Source organism: Neophocaena asiaeorientalis, unplaced genomic scaffold (genome assembly GCF_003031525.2).
Source record: "Neophocaena asiaeorientalis asiaeorientalis breed wild unplaced genomic scaffold, Neophocaena_asiaeorientalis_V1.1 scaffold828, whole genome shotgun sequence".
NCBI classification, from domain to species: Eukaryota; Metazoa; Chordata; class Mammalia; order Artiodactyla; family Phocoenidae; genus Neophocaena; species Neophocaena asiaeorientalis.
The window spans coordinates 2,399,708-2,425,573 of record NW_020175443.1 but is presented as its reverse complement, the minus strand read 5'-3'; the positions used below and the strand labels follow the sequence as shown (position 1 = coordinate 2,425,573).

General features: G+C 49.6%; 1 protein-coding gene across 4 annotated transcripts in view; it reads right to left on the bottom strand.

Moving 5' to 3' along the window:
• DEPDC5 (DEP domain containing 5, GATOR1 subcomplex subunit) overlaps positions 1–25,866 on the bottom strand; it is a 92,573-nt gene that overhangs the window by 9,868 nt on the left and 56,839 nt on the right. Inside the window, exons 31-38 of one of the 4 annotated variants that reach the window (XM_024768002.1) lie at positions 24,645–24,778; positions 19,250–19,358; positions 16,189–16,398; positions 10,327–10,481; positions 8,041–8,118; positions 7,437–7,569; positions 5,905–6,013; positions 4,307–4,531 (exon numbers count right to left, since the gene is read on the bottom strand). In XM_024768002.1, the coding sequence (XP_024623770.1) occupies positions 4,307–4,531; positions 5,905–6,013; positions 7,437–7,569; positions 8,041–8,118; positions 10,327–10,481; positions 16,189–16,398; positions 19,250–19,358; positions 24,645–24,778 (1,153 nt within the window). Of the gene's footprint in view, positions 1–4,306; positions 4,532–5,904; positions 6,014–7,436; positions 7,570–8,040; positions 8,119–10,326; positions 10,482–16,188; positions 16,399–16,717; positions 16,778–19,249; positions 19,359–24,644; positions 24,779–25,866 lie in introns of those variants that run through there. The other 3 variants (XM_024768003.1, XM_024768004.1, XM_024768005.1) reach the window with 3 other exon arrangements.

The window sequence follows — 25,866 nt, the reverse complement described above, 5'->3', positions numbered from 1 at the left end:
TCTCTGTTTCAACTATTTAATGCTGCTGTTATAGTGCAAAAGCAGCCTCAGGTATTACCTAAACGAGTGCCGCAGCTGTGTTCCAGTAAAACTTTACAAAAACAAATGGATTTTTAGGGCAGTCAGGCTACTCTGTGTGACACAATAATGGTGAATACATGTCATTATACATTTGTCAAAACCCATAAAATGCACAGCACCAAGAGTGAACCCTAAGGGAAACCATGGGCTTTGGGTGATAATGATATGTCAGTGTAGGGTCGTCGATTGTAACAAATGTCCTACTCCAGTGGTGACGCTGATAGCAGGGGAGGCTGTGCATGTGTGCAGGTTGCGGGGTGGGCTGGGAGTATATGGAAACTGTACTTTCTGCTCAGTTTCGCTGTGAACCTGAAAGTGCTCTAAAAATAAAGTTTATTATAAAACAAACAAATGAACAAACAGGTGACAGGCCAGATGTGGCTGGTTAAACCATAGTTCGCTTCCCCTAATCTAATCCAATTCCTGATTTACAGATGAGGAAACAGCAACCCATGGAGGAAAAACGTCTTGGCCAAGATCAGAGTCAGAACCTCAGCCAGGCTGAGCCCCAGATCTTCCAATTCCAGTGACCACGAAGGGACATGATGGGACACACAGCCCGGACCACAGCAAGGAGAAGGTCTTGCTTTTCTGGTTTCAACCCAGGAAGGCAATAGTTCTATAATCGTTTCTCAAGAAATGAAACCTCTTAATGAAGGCTAACGCTCTGTCCCGACAACCGTGTGCTGCCCAGGGATGTCAGGTCAGTGCCAAAGTGGCTCATCCAATCTGGGCTCCTGCTCAGAAATCCTTCTCAACCAAGACAGGGGTGCTTTAGAGACGGGTCAGACTGTCAAGTTCCTGACCAGACTAAAGGCCCGAAGCTGGCTCAGAAGTAAGAAGATCAGGGCTCTGCCCCGCCTGGCTGGGCACTGCCACACGTGGGGCTTCCGCAAACTACGATCGGACCCTCTTTCTCCCCTGCCCCCTTGAATCCAGTGACATTTCTTTGCGGCAGTCAGCTTAGTTCTGGGTTCTGCAGGTAGAAGCCCCGAGTGGCTTTTATCACACACAAGTAATGGCTCTTGAGTCAGCAATTTGAATGAACTTGTGCTGGGGGGGCAGTGGAGCTGCCGCTCAGACGCTGAACGGGACCTGGGCAGACCAACACTCAGCTGTGAGGTACACAGCTTGTCATTCTCTCAAAACCAGAACGTGCAAAGTGGAAGACGCTGTCGACTTGGACTGGGAAGACCTAAGCCCTGCCGTCCAAGCCCTGCACCCCTGAGAACATTGCTCCACCCCTCCTGGTTTGGCTCCTCATCTGCAAACTGAGAGGGCGCCCGTCCAGTTGCTCTGCAGAGAAGAGGGGAGGGTCAAGTGAAACATGGATGAGAAGGGCTCTCGGACTCCCCTCCTGCCTTCTCCTCTGGCCACCCTCCCTTGTGACTCTCCTCCTTTCCTCCTGCTCCTGTTATTCCTTCCTCCCAGTTTAAGCCAAGGGCTTATCACCACTGCTCCATCAGAGGTCTGCCTAAGACTCCCATGGACGCTGCTTAAGCCTAAAGAACTAGGTGGCTCTGGTGCTAAAAGTCTCATCAAAACGAGTTTCTGTCTCTGCCTCGTGTTCCTGACTCCTGACACCGCCAGAGGAACCCTTTACTGAACAGCCCAAACTCAAGGAAGGAAGTTTGCTCTCTGGGCTTGGACAGTGTGTTCTCTGTAGGTGAAAAGCCCCAGTCACAGAAGAAAGGGCACTCAGAAAACACCAGCAGTGACCTTGCACATGTCTCCTCTCCCATGTGGCACGTCAAGTTCAGAACAGGCTGGTCTGAGGAAGCCAGAGGAAGCGCACTGTTCAGCCTAGTGGTTACGGGCTCAAGATACCACTGGCTTCACTCCTCAGTAGGGGAGGTGACAGTGCAGACGCTGCGGGCTGAGGCTGCTGACAATGGTGTGAGCCCAGCTGAGGTGCAGCCCCTGGCCAGTTCTCTGCATCTCTTCTCGACTTCCACGAGGACCAGCTTGTTCCCCTTGGGATAGGGAGATATAGCGAGGCCAGTGAATAAGGACAAACCCAGGCTGAGCATCCTTCACCCGTGTCACAGAGATGGGTTGTCAAAGACCTGAGGAGAGGATCGGTGTCACAAGAGGAGAAAGAACAGCATCTCAGGGAGGGGAGTGAAGGTAAAGGTAACAACCAGCTCTGCCCATCGACAGAACGAGCGATCTCAGGAGTGAGTGCCACGTGGGTGGGAGTTTTCAAAGAGCGGCTGGCTCCCCACTCCTCAGGGCTGCTATGGAAGACTCAAACATCAGGGTTTGGACCGAGGTGCCCTACAGCCCCTTCTGAGCCTCAGATCCGGTGGGCTGCAAGAGAAGGCTGAGAAGTAAAAGGCGTGGGACTGGCTCAAGGGATGCAGCGCTGCCTCTTCCGGGGTCTCGGATCCCCTGAACTTCACGGCTCAGCGACACAAGATGACAGGGGTGGGGAAGTGGAGCCACCACAGACCAAGCCAGACAGGACCATGTGCCACCGTCAGGCATTTCAAAACAGTTTTCTGCTGCTAACTTCCAACTGAGAATTAGGAATGTCTAAAAAGGAACACATCAAAATGAATGAACGAAAAAGGGAGCAGGTCATAAATGATACAAAGGCCTTCTTCCCCTTCTATGTCATTTTGATTTTTTTCTGAGAAGACGACTCAACACTACAGATAGACCAATTTCACTTAAGTAAACAATACAGTAAAAGTCTATATTCTAACCTGAAAAAATGCTGGGAAGAAGGATCTCATGTCCTAACACAGAGGTGGGAGGGGTGTTACTGGAGAGAAGTAGCTGTAATAATGCCGTGTTGGGTTTAAAAGGAACAGAAACCCACTTCCTGTGGGAGGGGTGGTGGGAAAGGAAGCCGATGGAGTAAAATTCCGCTATAACAATCATGGGAGCCACTGAAAACCTAGTAAGTGGATGTTTTCCCAGAAAACATGCACATATGAAAGATTCTGCCTAGTTTCAGAACCACTGACCCTCCTGACACCCCTGCACAGGGTGAACAATACCCCAGGTTGATAAACTACCCGCTGTAGACATAAATCTCTTTGCCCCTACTCTTCCTCGTTTTTGGACATATTTTCCCATATGCTTTTCCTTTTTGACCACACTTTTTAAAGTAACTAAGAACCAAAGCTAAACCAAATGACACAAATCTCATCCTGAGCTTCAGATGATGGCAGTCACGAGAGGGTTGTACCAGCGGCTGCGGGAGAAGACTCTGGAAATGAGGATGTCCCTATAGAGACTGTCAAGATAGCCTCCAGAAGCAGTAACCCTAACCAAGGGGTAAGTGCAGCACACGGGCTGGGACCCTGCACACACTCCCGTGGAGACCTTGGTGAGAAGGGTCTGTCCCCTGCCTCTCACACAGAGCACTGGCCACACTGGCCCTGAGCAACTCTGAGAATCTGGAAACTGTGATGACTTGTAACGTTTCCATTCCACCAGCTAGGCAAGAATTCCAATTAGCCGGGCACTTCTGGGCTAACCAAGTAGAATGGGGGATTTCCCTGGAGTTCGGCCTATGTTACGTTTGCTTCCCTCCATCCAGAGAGCTTTGAGGGTCTCTCCAACCTGCCTTTGAGGGAAATCTCACGACGCCCTGCCCAGAGCACGCATTTTCTAAAGACGCTCACATCTCGACCCATCAGTCCGGTCCTTGAGAGCAGAGGTCACCACTGTTCAATAAGCAGGTGCTCACTCCATCTTAGGGCTGCAGGAACCGAGGAGGGGAAAGAAGAATCCCGGTGTGCATCCCTTGATGGGGTAAGCACATTTGGGGAGGGAGGGCAGAGAGGAGGGTCACGCACAGGGTGAGTGCCTGGAGTGGACCACCTCTGAGGTCCCTTCTTCTTCTGAGGTCCTAGGATGTTGCAGTCATGGGACAGCCTCTGGCAAGAGCTAAACCAGCAGTGAGCACCAGCTCACGTCCCCTGTGTCCTGAGCCTCTTGGGAAAAGTGGCCACACCGTCTGTCCCCTCCTATCCATGGATGATTGGTGTCCTGCCCTGATCTGACAACTGCTGAGCCCTGTTGGTTGGTTGGGACAATGATGAGCTTGACCCACTAGGCTGGTGAAAGCCGCACAGGAGCCGCGGTGCTAACAGTCACAGTGTGACAGCCCCGGGGGCCCTAACCCTGGTTCCCGTGGCACCGCCCCTTTGGCTGCCCCTCTGCTCAGCCACCCACCAGTGTGTCCCCGGGCTCCGTCTGCTTGGGCACCTACCTAAAAGCGCAGCCGCCTGGCTCCGGCCCCCGAAGCTGCGGCTGAAGGAGCTGTGCCTGCTGGCGTAGGAGGCTGGCCGGCTGGGCAGCCAGGGCAACAGGAAGGCAGGGATCTCCGAGTGCAAGAGCTCCTCGGCCACGAAGGCCACCTCAAACCACTTGCGCTGGAAGCTGGCAAAGTCGTCCACCGCCGTCGTGTGCCAGGCAGTGGGCTGCTGCACGGCCACTGGGAAGGGCAGAGGGGAGGGGGGAGCCCTCAGTACAAGCTCTCGTGTTCTCACCGGTTCACGCCCAACACGGGTGAACCTGAAAACACAATGCTAACGAGCCAGACACAAAAGACCACAGAGTGTGTGAGGCCGCTTGGGTGAAATGTCCAGAACAGGCCAGTCTTTAGAGACAGAAAGCTGATTGGTGGTGGCCAGGGCCTGGGGGAAGAGGAGTTTTGGAGGGAGCCCTAATGAGGACAGGGTTTCCTTTCAGGGCGATGGAAGAGGTCTGGAACTAGATAGAGGTGGTGGTTGCATGACACTTAGAATACTCCATGCCACTGCCTTTTAAAATGGTTAGTTTTTGGAACTCCTTGGTGGTCCAGTGGTTAGGACTCAGTGCTTTCACTGCAGTGGCCCAGCCAGATTCAACCAAGATCCCGCAAGCCGTGCCCCACGGCCAAAAAAAAAAAAAAGCCAAATAAATAAAAAACTAAAATGGTTAGTTTTATGTTATGCAACCTCTCCTTCAATTAAAAAAATATTTTATCCCCAGTTTCAGACCTCTAATTTCAGAGCATGTGACAGTAACTGGGGGTTTTTCACCTTGAAGGTAAAGTGGGTGTCTACTGGTCAAACTCAGAATTTAAGGGAAGAGGAGTGATGGACACACTTGGTGTCTACGAGGAAAAAACCTAGACGGATCCACTTCCAATACATGCTTGGATAAGAGCGCCAGTGAGTGGCACCAGCCACTTCATCTGATGGAGTATTCCCAAAGCCCAGAGGTAGAGAAGCCGTCTGTCTGCAGGGTAGGAGTCACTCCCCTCCAAGGTCCCTGTGTGCTCAGGAGGGACTGGAGATGCTGGTCGGAACCCTGGGTGCCTGCAGCTCTGACCAGGCTGGAAATTGCTCCCCTTCTGGGAATTCCTTTTATTCATTAAAAAACAAAATACTTGAAATTTATCTTGGAAAGCTTGCTAGTCATCCTGGGGGAAGAGATGGAGTCTGAAGTCCCAGCAAGTAAAAAGTGCTCTCAGTTAGATGAGAGCTGTCATGTTATACTCAGACCCACCTGCACTGGGTGGGGGTCGGGGGCGCTGTGAGTAAAGACAGAGACCAGCAAATGAGCCGCGGGCATTTCCTTATCATTTCCCTCAGCCTCTTTTAGGCTTATCTTCCATCCACACTGTGCTCACCAAGAATGTACTGTGGCTTTAAGAAACCCTTTGTCACTCTGGTGATGCTCAAAGTAAGTACAGATGCTCAAGGAGGCTGACGGATCCATCAGCTTAGGGGACAGCATCACGTGAGGAGCCCAAGAAGCACCGTCATTTAATGGAGCACGTCACCAGGAAACACCTGCCCCACGGGCAACAGTTCGCCTCACCTCGCTCAGGCTCTCTGTCCATCACTATCTTGTAGAAATAGAAGCCATATATGAAGGTCCGCCAGACTTCACCAGAGGCGTGTGTGATGAGCTGCTCTTCCAGCATTTTCTAGAAGGAGAGACAACGAAGCTCTGAAATTCCTGCAGGGGAACATCTCAGAGGTGCAGCCCTCAAACCCCACTCTCCACCCCCATTAGCGGTGACGACTGCGCTGTGTTAAACGCTGTGCCTGGCGTAAATTATATTATAAAATGCAAATGCGGGCTTCCCTGGTGGCGCAGTGGTTGAGAATCTGCTTGCCAATGCAGGGGACACGGGTTCGGGCCCTGGTCTGGGAAGATCCCACATGCCGTGGAGCAACTGGGCCCATGAGCCACAATTACTGAGCCTGCGCGTCAGGAGCCTGTGCTCCGCAACAAGAGAGGCCGCGATAGTGAGAGGCCCGCGCACCGCGATGAAGAGTGGCCCCCACTTGCCACAACTAGAGAAAGCCCTCGCATGGAAACGAAGACCCAACACAGCCATAAATAAATAAATAAAGCAAACTGTCAACAAGTAAAAATAATAAAAATAAAATGCAAATGCATAATACAGTATCATCAGATATTTCAAACATACAGAAAAGTATAAAGAAAATCCAGGTCATGCCATCAGCTAAATTCAACTAATTTAACTTTTTGCTATACAGACTTCAGAGATTTTTGTTTAAAAAAAAAAAAAATCTCGGGAATTCCCTGGCAGTCCAGTGGTCAGGACTTTCACTGCCGAGGGTGTGGGTTCGATCCCTGGTCGGGGAACTAAGATCCCACAAGCTGTGCAGTGCGGCCAAATAAAATAAAATTAAAATTAAAAAATCTCTGTGGAGTCTCCCATGTCTCACTCCCCTTCCTCTCTCTCCAGAAATAAATGGTTAGCGAAATGTAATTCTCATGCATGTTTTTAATAATTTTATTATAGAGACAAGTATTGATCAAACAGCACGGATTCCCCATGGGGGCCTCTGTGTGGACAGTACGGTGTGAACCGACCTCTCCCTTTCCCCTTCTCTCGAGTTTAATTCCAGTTCAGAACAGTGTCATTAAATTCAGCGAGTGCTTGCTCAGTGCCTACCATGTGCCAAGCAACACGGCGGGCACTGGTGACGTGGAAACGCACAGTAAGGGATGGCCTGCGCTCGGGGGGCCTGGTCAGGGCAGAGGACGAATGAGGTGTGGACCCCACTCTGCTGTGCCCAGTGCTCGACAGAGGACGCGCAGGGTGCCAGGAAGATGCTGAGGCAGAGGGAGGGCGCTGCCTGGGGATCCTTCACAGAGACTCCCCCAAGGTTCAAAAGCACAGATTCTGCCCAAAACATTTCAGTTCCGGTGGCAGATTATGCCCGATGTTTAAGTCAAGGTAAAGTAGCGCCTTTCGAACCAAGACCTGCTCTATGATTCATTGATCCCAGACAGGCCTCACACTGACTAAAAACAGACTCTTACTCCACCTGGCGACCTCGTTACTGGCGAGGGCCCCCGCTCTGTGGTCTCACCTGCATGATGTCGATGGCCATGGCCTGCGTCTGCACCCCATCCACGTTGCTCACCAGCCAGTGCACCACCTCTGCACTGATGAAGCAGCACGGTGAGAGGCCCTTCTGCTCCGGGAGCAGCTGGACTCCTGTCCTGAGTTCCAAGGCGGCAACAAGCAGAAAGAGAAGGTAAAAAAGAAGGGACCCCCACTAAAGCATTTGATATCTGAAGTGAGGATCCCCACAGCTCAATTTCTCCACATTAATCCTAGACTCAGAGAAGTCCCTGCGACAGGACAAAAGAAGGTGTTACAGGGGAAAAGGAGAAGGGGGAGGAGAGAACCTGGCCTTCAGAGAACACCTATGCTTGTCCGGCGTTACACTGGGTAATTTACATGATTATTTCATTCAATCCTCACATCGATCCTGTGAATCAACCATTATAATCCCACTTTACAAACAAGGTAACAGAGGCTCAGAGAAGTCAAGTAACTCACCCAAGGTCTCACAGCTGCTGAGCAGTAGTCAGGTATACACCCACCAAACCACGCTGCCTGAGCACCACCCCAGCTTGGGCCACGGGATCCTCCCACCCCTGCACTCATTCATGAGAGAAGCCACTTACGAAGGGTGCTTCATGGCCTCCAGGATCTCCACCAGGGTGGAGGAGGACGTCAAGGAGCTGGCCGCCAACTGCTGAGAGCTGTAACACAGAGAAGCAGAGTGAAATTCCCGAGTCTTGACCCTCTTGCTTTGCTTCTTACAGAGCTGGAAACCAGGCTGATATGGACACTGAAGGCATTCAAGCAAATTCTGGATGGTTACATCCTGGAGATATATCACAGGGGGGTTCCTGCTTCCAACGTGTATACATTTTTAAAAAAAAAGGATTCAAAGTGGTTTTGTGTCCAAACTTGCTTCCTTTAATAAGCATCTCCCCTCTGAATAATATGTCAGGCTTGACCCCTTCCAAGAAATCTCTCTAGAAGAATGCTCTGGGCCTTTCACACATCACATCATTTAATCTCACCAAAGAACGCTAGGTAACATGGTCAGAACACAGGGGGCAGAATCCCAGGATCATCACCATCAGCTGGAGGGCCTCTGGTTTTTCTTGGCCTAAGTTTCCCCATCTGAAAACTGGGGATGATACTGTTCCTGTCTTCCAGGGTTGCTGTGAGGTTAGTGTATGTAAAATACTGTGCATGGGACTGACACCCACAAAGTCCAAAATTGTAGACCATACTAAACACAGTAACAGTAACATCCACCCTTTGGAACTTGGAGATGTAAAAGGAGCTGGTGAAGGTCAGAGCTGGGAAGCGTCAGGGTCAACATTTGAATCCCGTCTGTCTGCTCCAGCGCCCAGATCTTTCCGTCACCTGCTGCCCGAGTTCTTCCTCGATGGTACTATGGTCCCTTAAACATGCTTAATACTCAGCGACCGAGCCCAGATTACTGGGCATGGGACACACAGGGCCACCCATCACACCAAACCTGGGGCTTATCCGGAAGCTCCTTAAACCCCTCCCATTCCTCAGTCCCAGCCTCCTCTTCCTACGAGGCAGTTCCAGGACCCACTGGAGCATTTCAGAATCTCAGGGTTAAAGAAGACTTTAAAGACCCTGGAAGTGAACTAATGCCTGAGTCCTCGCGACAAGAGTCTGGACAGAGGCCGCTCCATTGTGTGAACATCTTCAGTGGCAGAACCAGCTGCTTGGGAGCTCTTTATCGTGAGATGGAGTGTGTTCTCTGTAATTCAGTCATTGGTCCTGATTCGTGTTGTTTTTGGCCTTCTCATCTCCAGCCTAAACATTCCCAGTTCCTCTTCCAAAAGCAGAAGAGAACCTGCCACGTGAGCAACGAGGAAGCAGAGAAGTGCACGCCTTTCCTGTGCCCTGGGCTGCCGGAGCCGAAGCGTCTGCCAGACTTGGCAGGGACGTGGGCCTGGGGAGAATACAGAGGCCAGACAAGGCCAGGCCTGCGGCCGCCTCCAAACTGACCACCTCTACCAGCCAGTATAGACGAGATGCAGGTAAATCCAGCACCGGATGTGTGACATGCAAAGGAAACTGCGTGGCCGCTGATGGGGACCAGCCAGGTGAGCTGCCTCAGATGACCTTCTGCGCTCAGGTGAAAGGTCCAAAGTCATGTCTCTTAGACCATTTAGCTGAGGACCACTCAGTCAGTGCAGTGAGGGAACAAGAGCAGACTGGACAGAATTACGATAAACCAAACGCAGCTGGGAAGGAGATAAAAAAGAAGTTTCTCAGATTTGACAACGGCATTAAAAGCTGGGCACTTCCTCCAGCAAATGAGCTCCAAGCAGCTTCTTTTCCCCCTGGTTATTCAGGAACAAGAAAAGAGCCACGGAGGGACTTCCCTGGCAGTCGAGTGGTTAGGACTCCGCTTCCACTGCAGGGGGCACGGTTTCCATACCTGGTTAGGCAACTAAAATCCCACATCCCACACAGCGCGGCCAAAATAAAAAAGAAAGAAAGAAGAGAAAAGAGCCACATTGGGCACGATAATCGACCCATTCACTGTTCATCCATTTCCTCGGGTGGCGTGGACTGACTGCACCTGACATAGGCAAGGCATCGGGCCACGGGCGCCCGTGCAGCAGGACGGGTTCGCTCTGGGCCCCCTTCCCAAAGCCCACTCCTGCACAGTGCCTGATGCTTCTCTGTGTCTCTGCGGCAACCTCTTAGCTGTCCTGTGAGGAAGGCAGGGCACTGACCGCTAGCCCTGTCGAAAGGTGCTGGTGAGGACTGACTGTCTGGGCTCCCAGATATAACTTATGGCCGAGTCAGACCTTGGGCCTGGGATCCGGACCCTCGGCCTCTGCAGCCTTTGAGGTCAGACCAGCCTCACTGCCCAGGAGCATGAGTTTGGCCTTTCTGAGTCTCACCTGCTGTCACTGGAGTTTGCAGAGGGGAAGCCCTGTTCCGCTGAGCTCTGCGAGTTCCCAAAGGTCTGGCTGTTGCCTCTGTCCACGGACTGGCCTGTGCTCACCCCCAGACTGGTGCTGTCCGACATCGGGGTGGCCGTCTGGTCCACAGACACCTGTAGGAGATTTAAAAGTTAACACCAAAGGGAAAAAAAAAATCTTTCAGGCTATTCACATGCACGGTCCTACCTATTCCTCTCATTCCCAGTCCCCACTAGTCCCTGGTTGAGGAGCTAAAGGAGTCCAGGGACCACCCTGCTGGCGTGTGCCCCCTTCTATCGGAGCCAGTGTTGGGGGGGGTATTCCTGTGCCCCAAACTGAGGCCACGGGAGGCCAAGGTGCACAGTGAACCCCTGGGACCAGGACCTGACTCAAACCACAAGATTTACACTAAAGAAAACCCCCACCAAGGGAGTAAAGAGTCAACATCATTCCTCAGGGCTGGGAGAAGGGAGAGAGCACGGTTAGAGACAAGCAGCTCTCCTGGCCCCCAGTCTTCCTCACTCGCACCTGTCGCAGGTGCAATCAGTCTTCCCATTTGCCCAGGTTCACAGCTCAGGTGCATCTGAAGCTCCCTTCTCCAGCTTCACCTCTAGAGGCCTCGTCCTGTGGCCTCCCCTCTGCTAACTCCCACGACCCCTCAGGCATGCCTGCCCCACTGCCTGGCTCCCACTGACCCCCCACCTCACACACACCCTACCTGTGAGCACTCCAGCTTCATCTTCCTAAAGGATAGCTCCAATCCCATCACTCCGTTACTCTGAAATCTTTCAAGCCTCCCCACGAGCTACCAAACTGAGAACCGACTCGCGGCACCGGAGCTCTGGCTCAAACTGCCCCATCCACGCTCACCCACGGCTCTGTTTCCAGCCGAGTCAACCCTGTGTGTTTAAAACTGTCTGTGTGCCCCACCAACCTGGGACGCCCCTTCCCCACCACCACAGGCTACAAACGCTGTGTTTCAAATGCTGCTCCCTTAGTGAAACATTCCCTGACTCACTCTGCCCCCATCCCCAAACAGAAACTGTCTCTCTACTTTGGGTCTCTGACCCCTGCCTGGGAGCTGCCAGGTTTTGCTTCACGTCATGGTTTTCTATCTGTCTCATTCCCTTTAAACGGCCTGGAGGGCAGGACTATGACCTGCCCACCTAGAGAGGCTGCACCCCACAGCAAAAATCTGGAGAGAACAGCAAGCCTTCCAGAGCACTTCTGGAAAAATCTAAGACTCCTAGTCCCTCTTACATGGGGTTCTCGAGTACTTCCAGAATGGAGCCTTATATTATCAGATACTCTATTGGATGATAGAAAAATCACTCCTTCTAAAACAGGGTATCTCGGGACTTCCCTGGTGGCGCAGTGGTTAAGACTCCACACTCCCAATGCAGGGGCCCCGGGTTTGATCCCTAGCCAGGGAACTAGATCCCACATGCATGCTGCAACTAAGAGTTCACATGCCACAACTAAGGACCTGGAGAACCACAAGTAAGGAACCCACCTGCTGCAACTAAGACACAGCTCAACCAAATAAATAAACAGTAAAAAATAATAATAATAAAATAAATAAAACAGGGCATCTCAACCACGGCATTATCGCCGTTCGGGGCCAGATAAGCCTTTGTTGTGGGGACTGTCCTGTGCGTCCTCGGGTGCTGAGCAGCTCCCTGGCTCCTACTCACCAGATGCTAGTAATGAACCCCTTATCATCGCCCTCTGCTCCAGCTGTGACAAATAAAAATGTTTCCAGGTATTACCAATCGTCCCCTAGGAGACAAAATCACCCCTGGTTCTAAAAGAACCAATTTGCTCTCCTACATCAGGTTCAATGAACTGCCAAAAAAAAAAGGACCAATAAGTCTTTGCCAGCACCCTAAATACTGAGAAATGCAGCAAGAAGCAGCTTGCAATTACCAGCCACCACCTGCCCCCAACCAGTAAGACTTAGGAATAGATGCTACACCGAAAAATTAAGTGAGAAGCTAACGGAGGGGACTAGACTCAGTTCTCAGGCACAGAAGCCTCTAGGTGCTGCCTCTCTGGTGGGGTCATCTCTCGTCTACTGCCCCTGAGAATTGCCCCACCAGCCTGAGCCAGGAAGTGGTTAAGAATTATCCTCTAAATCAGAAATTGGCAAATATTTTCTGTCAAGGACCAGATGGTAATTATTTTAGGCTTTGTGGGCTATAAAGCCTGTTGAAACTTATACAGTTTCTGTATAAGTGAAAAAGCACAAAAGCAGCCATCAATGATGTAAATGAAGGGGTGTGGCTTTGTCCTGATAAAACTTTATTGACAAAAGCAGATGGTGGGCCAGATCTGCCCCTCCCCTGCTCCATATCACACAACGTCCATCTTTCAAGAGGCTGCTCAGATGGGACTCCTCTGGTGGTCCAGTGGGTAAGACTCTGCACTCCCAATGCAGGGGGCCCAGGTTCAATCCCTGGTCGGGGAACTAGATCCCACATGCATGCCACAACTAAGAGCCTGCATGCTGCAACTAAACATGCCTCAGTGAAGATCCTGTGTGCCACAACTAAGACCCAGTGCAGCCTATATAAACGAATATTTAAAAAATAAAAAAATAAAAAAGAGGCCACAGAGAAAGGCATTTTGCTCAGATCTTAATACCAGGAAAAGTTATGCTTCTCCCCAACAACTGGTTTGTCTTTATCTCATGACCACTCTGAATCCTGGAACAGATGTTTCCCACTTTTCTTTGGCTACCAGGAAGTGCAGAGCTGAATTTAGCAGGAAACTCTAAGTACGTTATAAGACCTCGTAGGATGTCCTGTCTTATTTTTTCTTTTCCTGAATTTCCCCATCTAGTCACGTTTTTATTCTGGAGGTTGCATTTATTTCCATAATCCACCCGAAGAAACTTTTTGGAATAAGACCAGTGGGAAAAAGACAGACAAAGAGATGGACAGAACCGCCGTTGTCTCACACGGAGAGCTGAAAAGAGCCAATCAGAGGGAGGTGCTTGGTCTGGGATGGGTTTTGTCTTAGGAACCTCATTCAAAACCTTCCTTACAGAAGGACCCTATTAAACCTGTGCAGATGGGACCTTCCAGAGGTGAGTTTAATCTCCTGTCTCCTCTTTGGAGTGAGCTAGATTTAGTGACCTGCTTCCAGAGTATAGAAAGGGGAAACAGCAGCTTCACAGTGGAGACAGCTGGCAAGTACCACGTCACCAAGCGATGACGGTTCACGTCACCAATGATGTTGTGTGGACCTTGTGGACCTCCATGGGATGTGATGAGATGGGTACTTCACCTCTGAGGATTCTTTTCAAAAACCTATAACTCCCGTCTCGCCATGAGAAAAACATCAAACCAACCCAGATTTGGAGACTTTCTACAGGATATCTGGCCAGGACTCCTCCAGACCATCAAGGTCATTAAAAAAAAAAAAAAAAAACCCAACCCAAATAACAAGAAAAGACTGAGAAAATGTCACAGACCAGAGGAGACTGGGGAGACATGGCAGCTAAATGCAACATGGTGCCCCGGATTGGACCCTGGAACAGAGAGGACGTTCACAGAAAAACCAGTGAAATCCAAATAAAGTTTGGCATTTAGTTAATTAAACAAACAAACCAACAACCGTCAGCAGCAACACCAACCCCTTCTCCTCCCACCTTCCCACAGGCCCAAAGCTGTGGGAGAAGCTGAGGGAGGGGCCTTTCCCAAGGACGCCTCTGAGATGAGCATCAACCACAACACGTGCCCGCATGGCCCCCAACCCCATGCCTGTCAGAGCCCTGCTTGCTCCTGCTGGAGGACAACCAGCCACCAGGACACAGCAGGACCCGCCAGCCCAGCCCTCAGCTGTGCATTGAGGCCAGTGTCCCACCTGGAGACGAGGTGGGTTAAGCAGGGCTCCTGGCCTCCAGCCACCCAGCACCATCCGGGCACAGAGAGGCCTTGTAAAAGCACTCATGACAGAATCCCATATACCTTGCAGAGCTGGAGAATAACCCCAGTCCCACAGCCAGGATGTTTTCCAAGGTTTATATCATCAGAGAAGGAAGGAATATCACCCCTCATCAAAACCCTCCCCTGAAGTTTGCGACTGACATGTACACACTGTTATATTTAAAATAGATAACCAACAAGGACCTATTGAATAGCACAGGGAACTCTGCTCAATATTATGTAACAACCTATATGGGAAAAGAATTTGAAAAAGAAACAAACAAAAAAAAACCCCAAAAAACAAACTTCCCCTGCCCTCATGGTGCTCACCCTCTGGGGGTGAGGAGGGGGGAACAGACATCAAACAAGCAACATCCACAGGGTGTCGTGTTCATCCCTGTATCTCCCACGGCACTCAGCACAGCTCAATTTAATTTCATGTCAGTACAGAGCGCTCCCTTACTACATCTTACATGGGATCGTTTTTTTTTTAATGGTGGGTAACATAAACTCCTCATCTCTGTTTGCTGTTTCCAATTCCAGGAACTTATCCACTTCTGTTCTTCCAGTGAATTCCACCACGTGAACCTGTGTGGAGTATTATAGGATGTATAAAACAATTCTCTCCCGCTCTGTTGATTTTTCTTAGGTTAAGTTCTAATCTAAGTCTGAAGCTTTTCACAAGAGGGTCTATTGTTAAAAAGTAAAAGGTTAAAAACTCCAACCGGAGTCTGTTTTAATCCACAAGGACAGGTTGCCTCCTACGGATGGTGATTGCTGGATTAGGACTCAGAGGCCCCAATGGGGACCTGCCCAGGGTCACGCTTTCACTGGGAAGAGCCCAGCACAGATCCAAGATGCCCTCTGGCCTCCCAAGAAAGGGAAGACACCAGTGTGAACTACAGAACAGTGGAGGGGCTCTGCCACTTGCTAGTTCCGGGCCCTTTGACCAGGCAACATACTTAAGCCTCAGTTTCTTCATCTGGAAAATGGGGTGATAATACATGTACCTCATGGACTCACAGGCTGTTTGCAAAGCCCTTTGCACAGTAGCTGGCGGAGCAGGTCCTCAATCCATGTTGGTTTTCTCACTTCCACCAAATAAGGGTTCCTAAACCTTTGCCCCGAACCTCCCACATCTGTCCTCCTGAGCCTGCCGTGCTCTACATAAACCCTCTCCTCCCTTTCAAATCTCTGTGACCAGGTCAATCACATATACTCAGGGGCCTCAATAAAGGGCAGGGAGCCCAGGTTCTCTTCACCAAGATCTGTCAGCACAGCAATGACCGATGCTAATTATGGGGTGGGGGTAATGAATCAAGCATCTTGGTCTTGATTTAAATCCCAGCTCAACCCTGTACTGTGTGAAGCACAAGTTCTTTGGCCCTCAATTTCTCCATCTGTAGAACTGGGATAAAACTTCTGCTTAACTCATAGGCTACGCTGTGAGGATGAGATGAAATAATACCATGAGCCTGGCACATAGTAAGTGAAGAGTTTTAAGGCTTGGAAGCCCCTTGAGATGGGTCCAAACCCTTTATGTGACACGCGAGTTCAGGACAGTCCAGAGGCAAGCTGCCCAGGGACGCACACCCTCAGTCTATGACAAAGCACATGCCTGGTAGTAATTGCTTGCTCTGTTTTTCACCACTTCCTGCCGCACTGCTATAAATTTATCTGCTTGTACTAGGAAGAAAAAAATAAGAGTTCTGTCCTTAAGTCAGCATGTATCATGTTGCTTATGTCATATGGCCAAAAACACCTAAATAGGAAGATGCTGCCCCGTGGCCAAGAGTCAGTGGCAACACATGACAAAGACGGGAACACATTAAGCCACACGTGCCAGCGTGTTTTCTGACGTTAATCTCCTCATCCCCCTGTGTCACCACAAACACCAAGAAAGGAAATGCACCTCTGAGACTGAATTCAGTTTCAACTGCCCCTCAAACTCGGCTTCGGCCCAATTCCACGCGTTCAGAGCCGAGCTGAAGGCCAGGTCGCGGCTTCTGCGACGGACAGGCATGCACGGGCCTCGGGGCCCTGGGGTTGGACTGACCTGCGGGTAGAAGGTGGACGATGCTGTGCGTGGGCTGCGGACAAACTCCATAAAGAAGGCCCCGTCCTGAGGTCAGAGCGGCAGGAAGCGGCAGCAGGTGCGAGGGGGCAGAGGGACGGAACGTGGCCCAGCAGCGAACCATCGGGGAAGGAGGGGGGGACGAGAGCAAAAAACAAAAACAAGGAGGGAAGGAGAGAAAGAAGGGCACATGAGGGGAAAGGGAAAAAAAAAAAGAGAGGGAGAGAGAGAGAGAAAGAGAGATCCACCCAGGAGGAAAATATCCAAATGCAAAGCATTAGCAGAAACTCACACCTTCCTGGGCAGAATATCCCAGTGGGGTGGGAGCCAGCACCTGGGGGAGAAGGTGTGTCCAAGCGCCTCAGATCTCATCAGAGCCTGGCTTGGCTGCTTGCGTCCTCCCACATAGCTCTGAACATCCTCAGACCTATGCCGAAGGGAGGAGAAGGCTGCAGGGCAGCTTGCAGAGGGGCGCATGGGGCGGGATTGGGGGCAGCGTCCTGGCCTCCCGCCTGGCTGGGTGACCAGGAGGCCTCTGGGAGACGCACGGAGGCCTGACGTTTGCGTTTCCGCCTGTAACATGGCAGCCAGATGGGAGAAGAGGATTCACTGCAGGAGAAGTTTTTTGTTTTTTGTTTTTTATTTTCTATATAGATCATATATTGAAAGTGATGGTATTTTGGATACATTATGCAGGAAAAGTTCTTGTTTAATTTTCTGAGCAACCTGGGGACACAGGAGCAGCAATACCTTCTCCCCCACTGGTTGTGTAACAAAATCATATGCAGTCCCCGGGAGGGGCTCCTGAAGCAGCCTTCCCCTCCCCACCCTATTCTTGTGGGGTTCAAGCTGCCGTGTACTTGAAACATAAATGACAGAGAGAACTTTTCCAAAGACCCACTCCCTCCCTCTTTCTTAAGGTCAAGAAGTGTCCTCTTGTCCCTTCAAAATCTTTTTACTTTTTATGCTTTATTATCACTGAAATTCGGAAATGCCACTTGATACACCTGAAGGTCCCTGCTTTCCTAAAACTTTTTAAATTCTAAAAGTAGAATCACTGAAGTATTTCGGTGTCCATTTTACCAGGACTGCTGCCACGCCCATCAGCCACTACGAGCTCAAGTAACAAGCTGAGGAAATGCATGTCTGCGGAGATGCACACTTGGGTACCCTCTACGCATCCTGACACAGCTGCTGCCTGGAGAGTGCTGGGCCATCTCCTAATACCTCTGCTTCTCCTGGACCACTTGGGAATCTACACCCAGCAGACCGATGGCTATCCACATGGATTTCAGTGTCCAGCTGGAAGATGAAGGGAGTGTTCTAGACCACGATCTCCTATTTGGCTGTTGGTGTATTTTAACCATAATGCTTGTGGTTCTGTAATTTCTGTACTTCTCAGTACTGTCCCCCGCACTGTTTCTAATCCTCAAAGACAGCAGTGGGTGGACGTAACAGCTAGTGAACAGCACACAGGCACTTGTGTGTTCTCACGTTCTATTTGCGTCCCTTCTCTGCCAGAACATACAGAAGCAGAGGTGCTAACGCTGCTGAGATGATGTACCCATGAGTGAGGACAGGTGAAAAGACTTTCTTCACCAACAGGTCATTCTTGACGCACAGACTATCCTTGAGACTGTACCTAGAGTCACTGCCTTAGAGCTGGGTTTGCGGAAACGACAGCCTACAGCCTAATCCAGTCACCTGGTTATTCCAGCCTGTGAGCTGAGAACCATTAAGATTTTAAATGGTTACAGAAGAGCCCACACAATAGCCTTGATCTTCCCTCTCAGCCCACAAAGCCTAAAATATTTATTGAGGCTTGCTGTCTCTGGCCTATGGATGCTACACACTGCCTGCAGCCTCAGTTGCTACTTTTTCTCAGATTTTAATCCCTCCATCCTAGAAGTCTAATTCTAGGAACTTACCCTGTAGAAACAATCAGAGATGTGATCAAATAATTATGTGCAAGGATGTTTGCAGTATTACTTGTAATTTTGATACACTGCAGAATAACTATACAAACTTATGGAATGATTGCCAAAAACTATTTTTAAAAATCTGAAACCACCTTTTTTAACAAAAAATGAAGTTATTAACAAAGGTCTAATCATATGATGAAATATTATATAGTTATTTTTTAAAATCAAACTTTGGAGAAATAATGACATGGGGAAATTTTCACGATGTGAAAGTAAAATAAATAAATATGCAGATGGATATACAAGTTGACCACAGTGCTGAAAAATAAAATACATCTATTGAATCTCCTTCATTTCCGAGTGAGAGAGACCAGGTAAGAGAATGTGTGGCCAGCTCACCCTGCCACATCAGAACGATATCAGATTCTGAATTTCCAAGGAGAAGGAGTTGGCAGAGACACATCTATTGGTCTTAAAAGCTACAACAAGCCTGACCTGTGGAGCTTTCAGCTCCTCTACTGTACTTGCTATTCCGTATAGAGGCCAAAGCCTCAGGTTTTGGTTTCCGTCTCCCAGGATGCTCCCGTCTGACTACTTCTTAGAAGTCTAAGCAAACTGATGGGAATTTCATTCACCAAACAGTGAGCTCTCCCAGAAGCCGCTTCAGTCATTTTCTACCTCCCTCCCGCCACCAGGAGGGCTGAAGATGGGGCTGAAAGAAAACCAGAGGCCAGTGTCACAGCTTGAGCCAGATCTCGGATAGATAGAGTTTAGCTTGACTGATTTACACCCGCTTTCATCTAGCAGTTAGCGTCCTTACAACCGTGAGCAGGCAAGTCCCTGCATCAAAATAGCAGTGCTGTAAAGGGTTCCTCCAAATCCTCAGCACACTTAGTCCTGGACTCATGGGCTGCGTTACCCTCCATACCGGGTCCCTGAGCGCACACGCCAGCCGCCCGCCGGAGGGGCTCCTTTACCTTTCGTGGGCTGTCCACATAGGTGGGAGTCATGGCTACGCCGCTGCTCTCGGCGGGGGGTGCGGAGCTCTTGCCCCCATGCACCGCCGCCTGCTGTTCTCCCAGGCACCTGCAAGGGGGGAAAACACAGGGCGGTCCTTGCTCAGAGCCCCCTGGGGAAGGACCCACGTTAACCACAACGAAGCGAAGGCAGCTCTGTTGCCAGCACCTTCGAAACATGCTCTTCCGCTTTGTTAATCCTCAGGCCCTACGTGGTGCCCTTAATTTCATTCATTGTCCTGAACAATCACCAGCTGCCACGGAAAATCAGAAAACAGCTCAATTTTGAAAGCCTCTTGGCAGCACCTGGGCTTATGTATTACTTTGAAAAGGCAAGTGACATGGTTTGAGTGACTCTGTCCATGAACACCATTTTTTTTTAACTCTCTGGGAGAAACTTTTTCTCAGTTTTTATTAAATATACCAGCAGAAGCACATTCTGAACGTTAGGGCTGCGTTACCATTCCGCATTAACTAAACAGGGTGAAATGTGTCGACTCTTTATACATTTTGAAGATCCGTTAATCTTGCAAATGCACACACTTGAGCCCTCCCCACCCCCCAAAATATGCCACACACTAATCTAACAGGCATTTATCTCAGACACAAGACAACTATGGTTTTCTTATGACATCTCCTCCCATCTCAGTTCTGGTATCCATAAATGCCTACTTTCACATATATTTTCCTAATTTTTTTTTCCGTACTAAGATAAGCCATGAACTATGGTAACTTAAATGCTACCCCCAAATTAGACTGTTTTAATATACCACTGAATTTTTATTTGGTAAGTTCCAGGAGGCTCACATTACAGTCTAAAGTGCTTCATTGTTACCATAACACACACTTCTCATGGTGGGAACTTCGAGGCGCCACCCAGACCCTCTGCCGTGGCCCTGCTGACACGGGAGCTGGGCATGTTGTCCCCCTCCAGAGACGGCCCAGCTGCAGAGCCCGAGCCCCTCCCTGGGCTGCCTGTGGACAGTGAACCATCACCAAGGGGTGTAAAGGCCTGGCCCTGTTGGTCCAACCCGGCTCATCTCTAAATGTGGCTCTAGCTCCAGGGCTTGAGGGAGTTGCTCGAGGCCATCACTGGGCTTTCCTGCATCTCAGCTTCTCCCTCTGTCCCCTCCGCCTTCCGCCCCCTCCCTCCCACGGGGGCTGAGCCCACGACTAAATTCTGTCTCCATCCGTTTCCCCGGGAAGCCAATTTGTGACATTTCCCTCATCTTAAATCCTGACACATCTCTTACTGATGGTGAAGTAACCTCATATCGGAGATTAAAAATCAGTTTCCATAGTAACCTGTTACACTCTCTCTTTTTGGTTTTTGTCATGGAAAATTTTCAAACCCATATGAAAATAAGGAGGATAATGTAATCGAACTCTTATCTACCTGGACCCCAGAATTATTTATTGATAGAGCCAATCTTGTTTCATCTATCCCTATCCACCCGATTATTTGGAAGCAAAACTCACACATGCTATTACTTCATCTATAAACACTTCAGTATATATTGTATCTTTAAAAGATTTTAGGACTTCCCTGATGGCTCAGTGGCTAAGAATCTGCCTGCCAATGCAGGGGACACGGGTTCAATCCCTGGTCCAGGAAGATCCCACATGCCAGAGAGCAACGTGTGCCACAACTACAGAGCCTGCATTCTAGAGCCCGCGAGCCACAACTACTGAAGCCGGTGCACCTAGATCCCATGCTCTGCAACAAGAGAAGCCACCGCAATGAGAAGCCCACGCACTGCAACTAGAGAAAGCCCACATGCAGCAACGAAGATCCAAATATAATAAATAAATTTTTTTTAAAAATGATTTTACTGTGTTTGTTCAAAACAGGATTCAGTTAAAATCCCTACAATGCAGTCAGTTACGTCTCTCAAGTATTCTTTAAGCTAAAAGCTCCACTCATCCCTCCATCTCCCTGCAATTTATTTGTGGAAGAAAGTAGCTCACTCGTCCTGTAAATTTACAGTCTGGATATGCTGATCATATCCCTTTACTGTTTACCGTGTTCCTCTGCGCCCCATACTTCCTGAGCACTAGAAATTATATTTAGAGGTTTGAGCACATTTAGGTTTGATGGGGCAGTAATTCTTCCTCAGTGTGTTGTGTGCTTCTACATGGAGGCCCACAGCATCTGGCAATGTGAGCGGTCACTGGTGATCTCTGCTAGGTCCGTGAGCGCATCAGAGCCCACATGTGGTAATGTTCCAGTGCTCCTTCTGGACCCATTAGCTGGAATATCGGAGAGAGACGCCTCCTGCACCAATCACTTGGGTACTCTGAGGTGTAATTCATATAAGAAAAGCAGACTAAGAGCCTGACTCTGCCTGGTCCACGTACAGAGCACTGTCTCTGTACCACATCGTGGTGTGTTCCTCTGGGCCTCATCCGCAAACACACACTGGGACGCTCTCCTGCGCCTCCTGGGGGCTGTGGCCTAGACCGTGGCTGGGACGGTGGTGACAGGAAGCCTCGGTTGCCCCCCAGGGTCCCCTCGTCTGATGCACATGACAACCCCCATGTACTGAGCTGCCATCTATGTGCTGACCCGTGGACTAGGAGTCGGGGATTCAGAGACAAGTAGGACCCGTCCTTGCCCTCAGAGGTTCCTTGTCTCACGGTTCAGGAGAGGGGATGTCACAAAAGGACTAACTATACTGTGCAAGCCCACACGTGAGAACACGCATGGGGCACGCTACCTTCTTCCCAGAGGCTGCGACAATTGCTACGTGGGCTCTCTCCCCGCTCTGACTCCCTGACATCAGTTTATCCCCATCTAACAGGAGCCGCAGAGCTGCGGACTGGCACCTGCAGCCCAGACTGCCCACAGCCACGCTCCTGGGACCTCTGCCTCCCACGAGAGCCTGACAACAGGTGCACGTCTCCAGGTAAAGACCCAGGGGAAATGGAGGAAACAGACACGCGTGGTAAGATGACAGGACTACGGGTGAAACTTCTGAAACTCTTCTTCGTATGGCTATAACAGTTTTCAATAATAAAATTGGATCTGCTTGGTGTAGCAAAACAATAAAGAAAAACACAAAGTAAAAAATGCTGTGTGAGCAAACGTCATGTAAAGGTCTCGCTCCCTCTGCTCGGCCTCCGGCTCTGAGAAATCACACCACATCACCCAGGAGCGGTCATCTGTCCTGCCTCCTGCTGTGGGGTCAGCTGAGTTCCCCACACACACCCAGGGACACTACCACCCCAAAGTACCTGTCCTCTTCAAGTCTGAGCAGAAAGAGGCTCCTTGGGGTGCACTGAACGATGACTCACTGACACATTAAAATAAGATTCCCCTGCACCCAACTTCACACCCCTCCCAGCAACATATGTTCCTTGTTCTTTTTTCCAGCAGGAAAGGTCTGTGATTAGCTACAGGGACAACCTGCCAGGTGGAGTTCTGGGGTCTTTCCTTGGTCAGATAAAGGTATTTTCTGGAGGCCCCAGCGCCCTCAGTAATGAGCCCGACCTACCCCAGCTCTCCTCCTCTCATCTGCTCCCCTGTCACCATGGCCACGCTCTTCCCTTCTCTCTCTGCATCCCTTCCTCTCCATCCCATCCTCACCCTCTAGCCTCTTCTGCCTCTTGCCTGGACTAGTGAGGCCTCTGCCTCCTGGGCCCACCCACCAGGCCTTCCTGTACGCAGGACCCATTTCTGCAAACACCACTTCTGCCAAAAATGCTGAATGAATATTACATGATATTAAGGAACTGCTGTGACTTTTTAGGTAAATTATGGTATTACAGTTTTGTTTTAGGAGTACTTATCTTTCAGAGATGCACACTGAAATATTATAGACAAAGGGGTGTGATGTCTGGGATTTCATAAGAAATAAAAAGGAAGATGTGAGCAAGCAGGATATAAATGAAACAAGATTGGCTGTGAGTTGATAATCATTGAAGCTGGGTGATGGGTAAACAGGGATTTATTACACGAGTCTACTTTTTTTTAATCTGTTTGAAATTTTCCATTAAAATAAACTTTCAAAGAGTCGCTCTTGCTATGAGAATGTGTAAGAACAGCCTGGAATCCGATTTCCCATGCTGTCTTTGCAACTGCATCTCCCACTGGGCCTCGGACTCACTCATGTTACCTTCTGAAAGCTTAACATATTTGGGCTCCTGTGGGCATGGCACGGACCCCCTCACCAGACAGACACCAGGAAGTACAGCAGGGATCTGATCTGCCTGGAAGGCTGGAGGGGGCAGGGAAGGCCTCCCAGAGTAGGTCCCACCTGCTCGTGGCAATGTTTTCCCCTTTTCCCCAAGTCCTCCCCCTACCCCCCATATAAATGCATCCCTTTCTACAAGGACATCTTAAATCCTACCTCCTGTGACACTGTCCCTGCCCTCCCAAAGCAAGATGTGGTCCCATGGGGGTCCTAAGAGCTGCAGCACCTACTGTTTACAAAGGGACCACACACTCAAATGCCTAGAGAAGCTGGTCAGGTGGCCCTTGTCTGAGGGGCCAAGACAAGTTCAAGAGCAGACGGCGTGCTGGTTCTACAGTAAACCAGGGGCAGTAGTCCACCTAAAGTGCCAGCCCATCGTGGCTGGGCTTGAACGTGGACCCAGTGGTAACTGAGCCTCCACCACTTCGAGCAAAGTTGGATTTTACATATTACCCATAATATAATTTCGTATTACATTATCTATATTTTTTATACAATATAACCATGTTATATATTTTTTCATGTAAGAATTCATTAAGAAATCAAGATTTTTATATGAAATCTTCAAACGAAAAAAATTTGGCTCAAATATTTAAAAAGTATTTTGTGTTTTTAGGGCAATGTTAACTACTCTATAACGGTGGCTACATGTCATTATAAGTTTGTCTAAACCCATAGAATGTGCAACACCAAGAGTGAACCCTGATGTAAATAAACTGTGCTCTTTGGGTGACTACGATGTGTTAATGCAGGTCCATCGATTGTAACAAATGTACGGTTCAGTGAGGGATGTGGATAATGTGCAGGGACAGGGTGTAGATGGGAACTCTCTGTACCTTCCATTCAATTTTGCCTTGAACCTAAAACTGCCCTAAAAAAGAAAGTCTATTAAAAATACAAAACAAACAAAAGACCAACCAACCAAAAAAAAACCACCTTGTGGACCAAACCAACTGTATCTGTAGTTCAAATCAAGTCCCAGACTGCAAGTTTTTAACTTCTGACCTACTTCATGACATTCGACACTTACCAGGTATTAACCTAGCTTTCTTTTCACATATGTGTCTTTTTGTCAGTTACTGGCTCCTTGGTAGACAGAAGTCACATTTCACAGCACTGGGGCCTGGGGGATGGGAACGAGTCTCTGTCCACCAGGTACTTACTTCTGAGTGGCTTCCATTTCCAGCAGGGCAGACAGAGCTGAGGTTCCCTTCTTCCCAACCGGGGGGCCGGTCGACTCGAGGGAGTGGGTAGGGATGGGCCCAGCCATCTGCAAGCCTTTCATGGCGGCCCCTTTCTAAAGCATAGAGGAGGAGACAGGCCATCAGATGCTGCTGCGTCTGCTGTGCCTCAGGCTCTGGGGGCCCATCAGTGCAGTTGGGGAAGACGGGGTCTCAGGATCAGGAAATGCCAGGAAATGGCTTTTTGCTTGAACTGAAGGTCCCAAATAGCTGTGGACTCAAAACACACTGCCTCCTTGAGACGGTTTACGTATAGCATCTCATTTTATTCTCAATCAACGGCTCAAGGATTTCCTTGTAACTAACATCACATCTAATTTATGGAAAAAGAAGCTAAGTCTCAGAGAAGTGAAGTAACTTATCCCAAATCGCACTGCAGCTGGAATTCAAACTCCAGTTAACTGACTTCAAAACCAAGGTTCTGGGCTTCCTTGGTGGCGCAGGGGTTGAGTCCACCTGCCGATGCAGGGGACATGGGTTCGTGCCCCGGTCCGGGAAGATCCCACATGCCACAGAGCGGCTGGGCCCGTGGGCCATGGCCGCTGAGTCTGCGCGTCCGGAGCCTGTGCTCCGCAACGGGAGAGGCCACAACAGTGAGAGGCCCGCGTACCGCAAAAAAAAAAAAAAAAAAAAAAAAACTAAGGTTCTTTCCACTTCATAAGCTCTCCCAGAAATGATGCTGTGTACGAGAGGCAGCTGGCCTGGGTTAAAGAACACTGAACTTGAGGTTAAAAACAAAAAATAAAAACATGGCTGATGATGGAACACTACTCAGCAATGGAAAGGAATGAACCGTGGATTTCAGCGACAAGTTGGATGAACCCCAAAGGCATTATGCTGAGTGGAAGAAAGCAGCCTCGAAAGGTTACGTATCGTATGATTTCACTTATAGGATATTTGGAAAAGACAACAGTATAGTGATGGAGGACAGACCAGTGGCTGCCAGGGGTTAGAGATGGGGGGACAGTGTGACTCTAAAGGGTAGTGTGAGAGTTTTTTTGCACTGATGGAACTACTCCATGTCCTGCTTGTGGTGGGGGGGGTGGTTATGTGAATCTATACATTTGTAAAATTCACAGAGCTGTTATGTGTACACACACACATACACACACACACACACACACACACACACACACACACACAC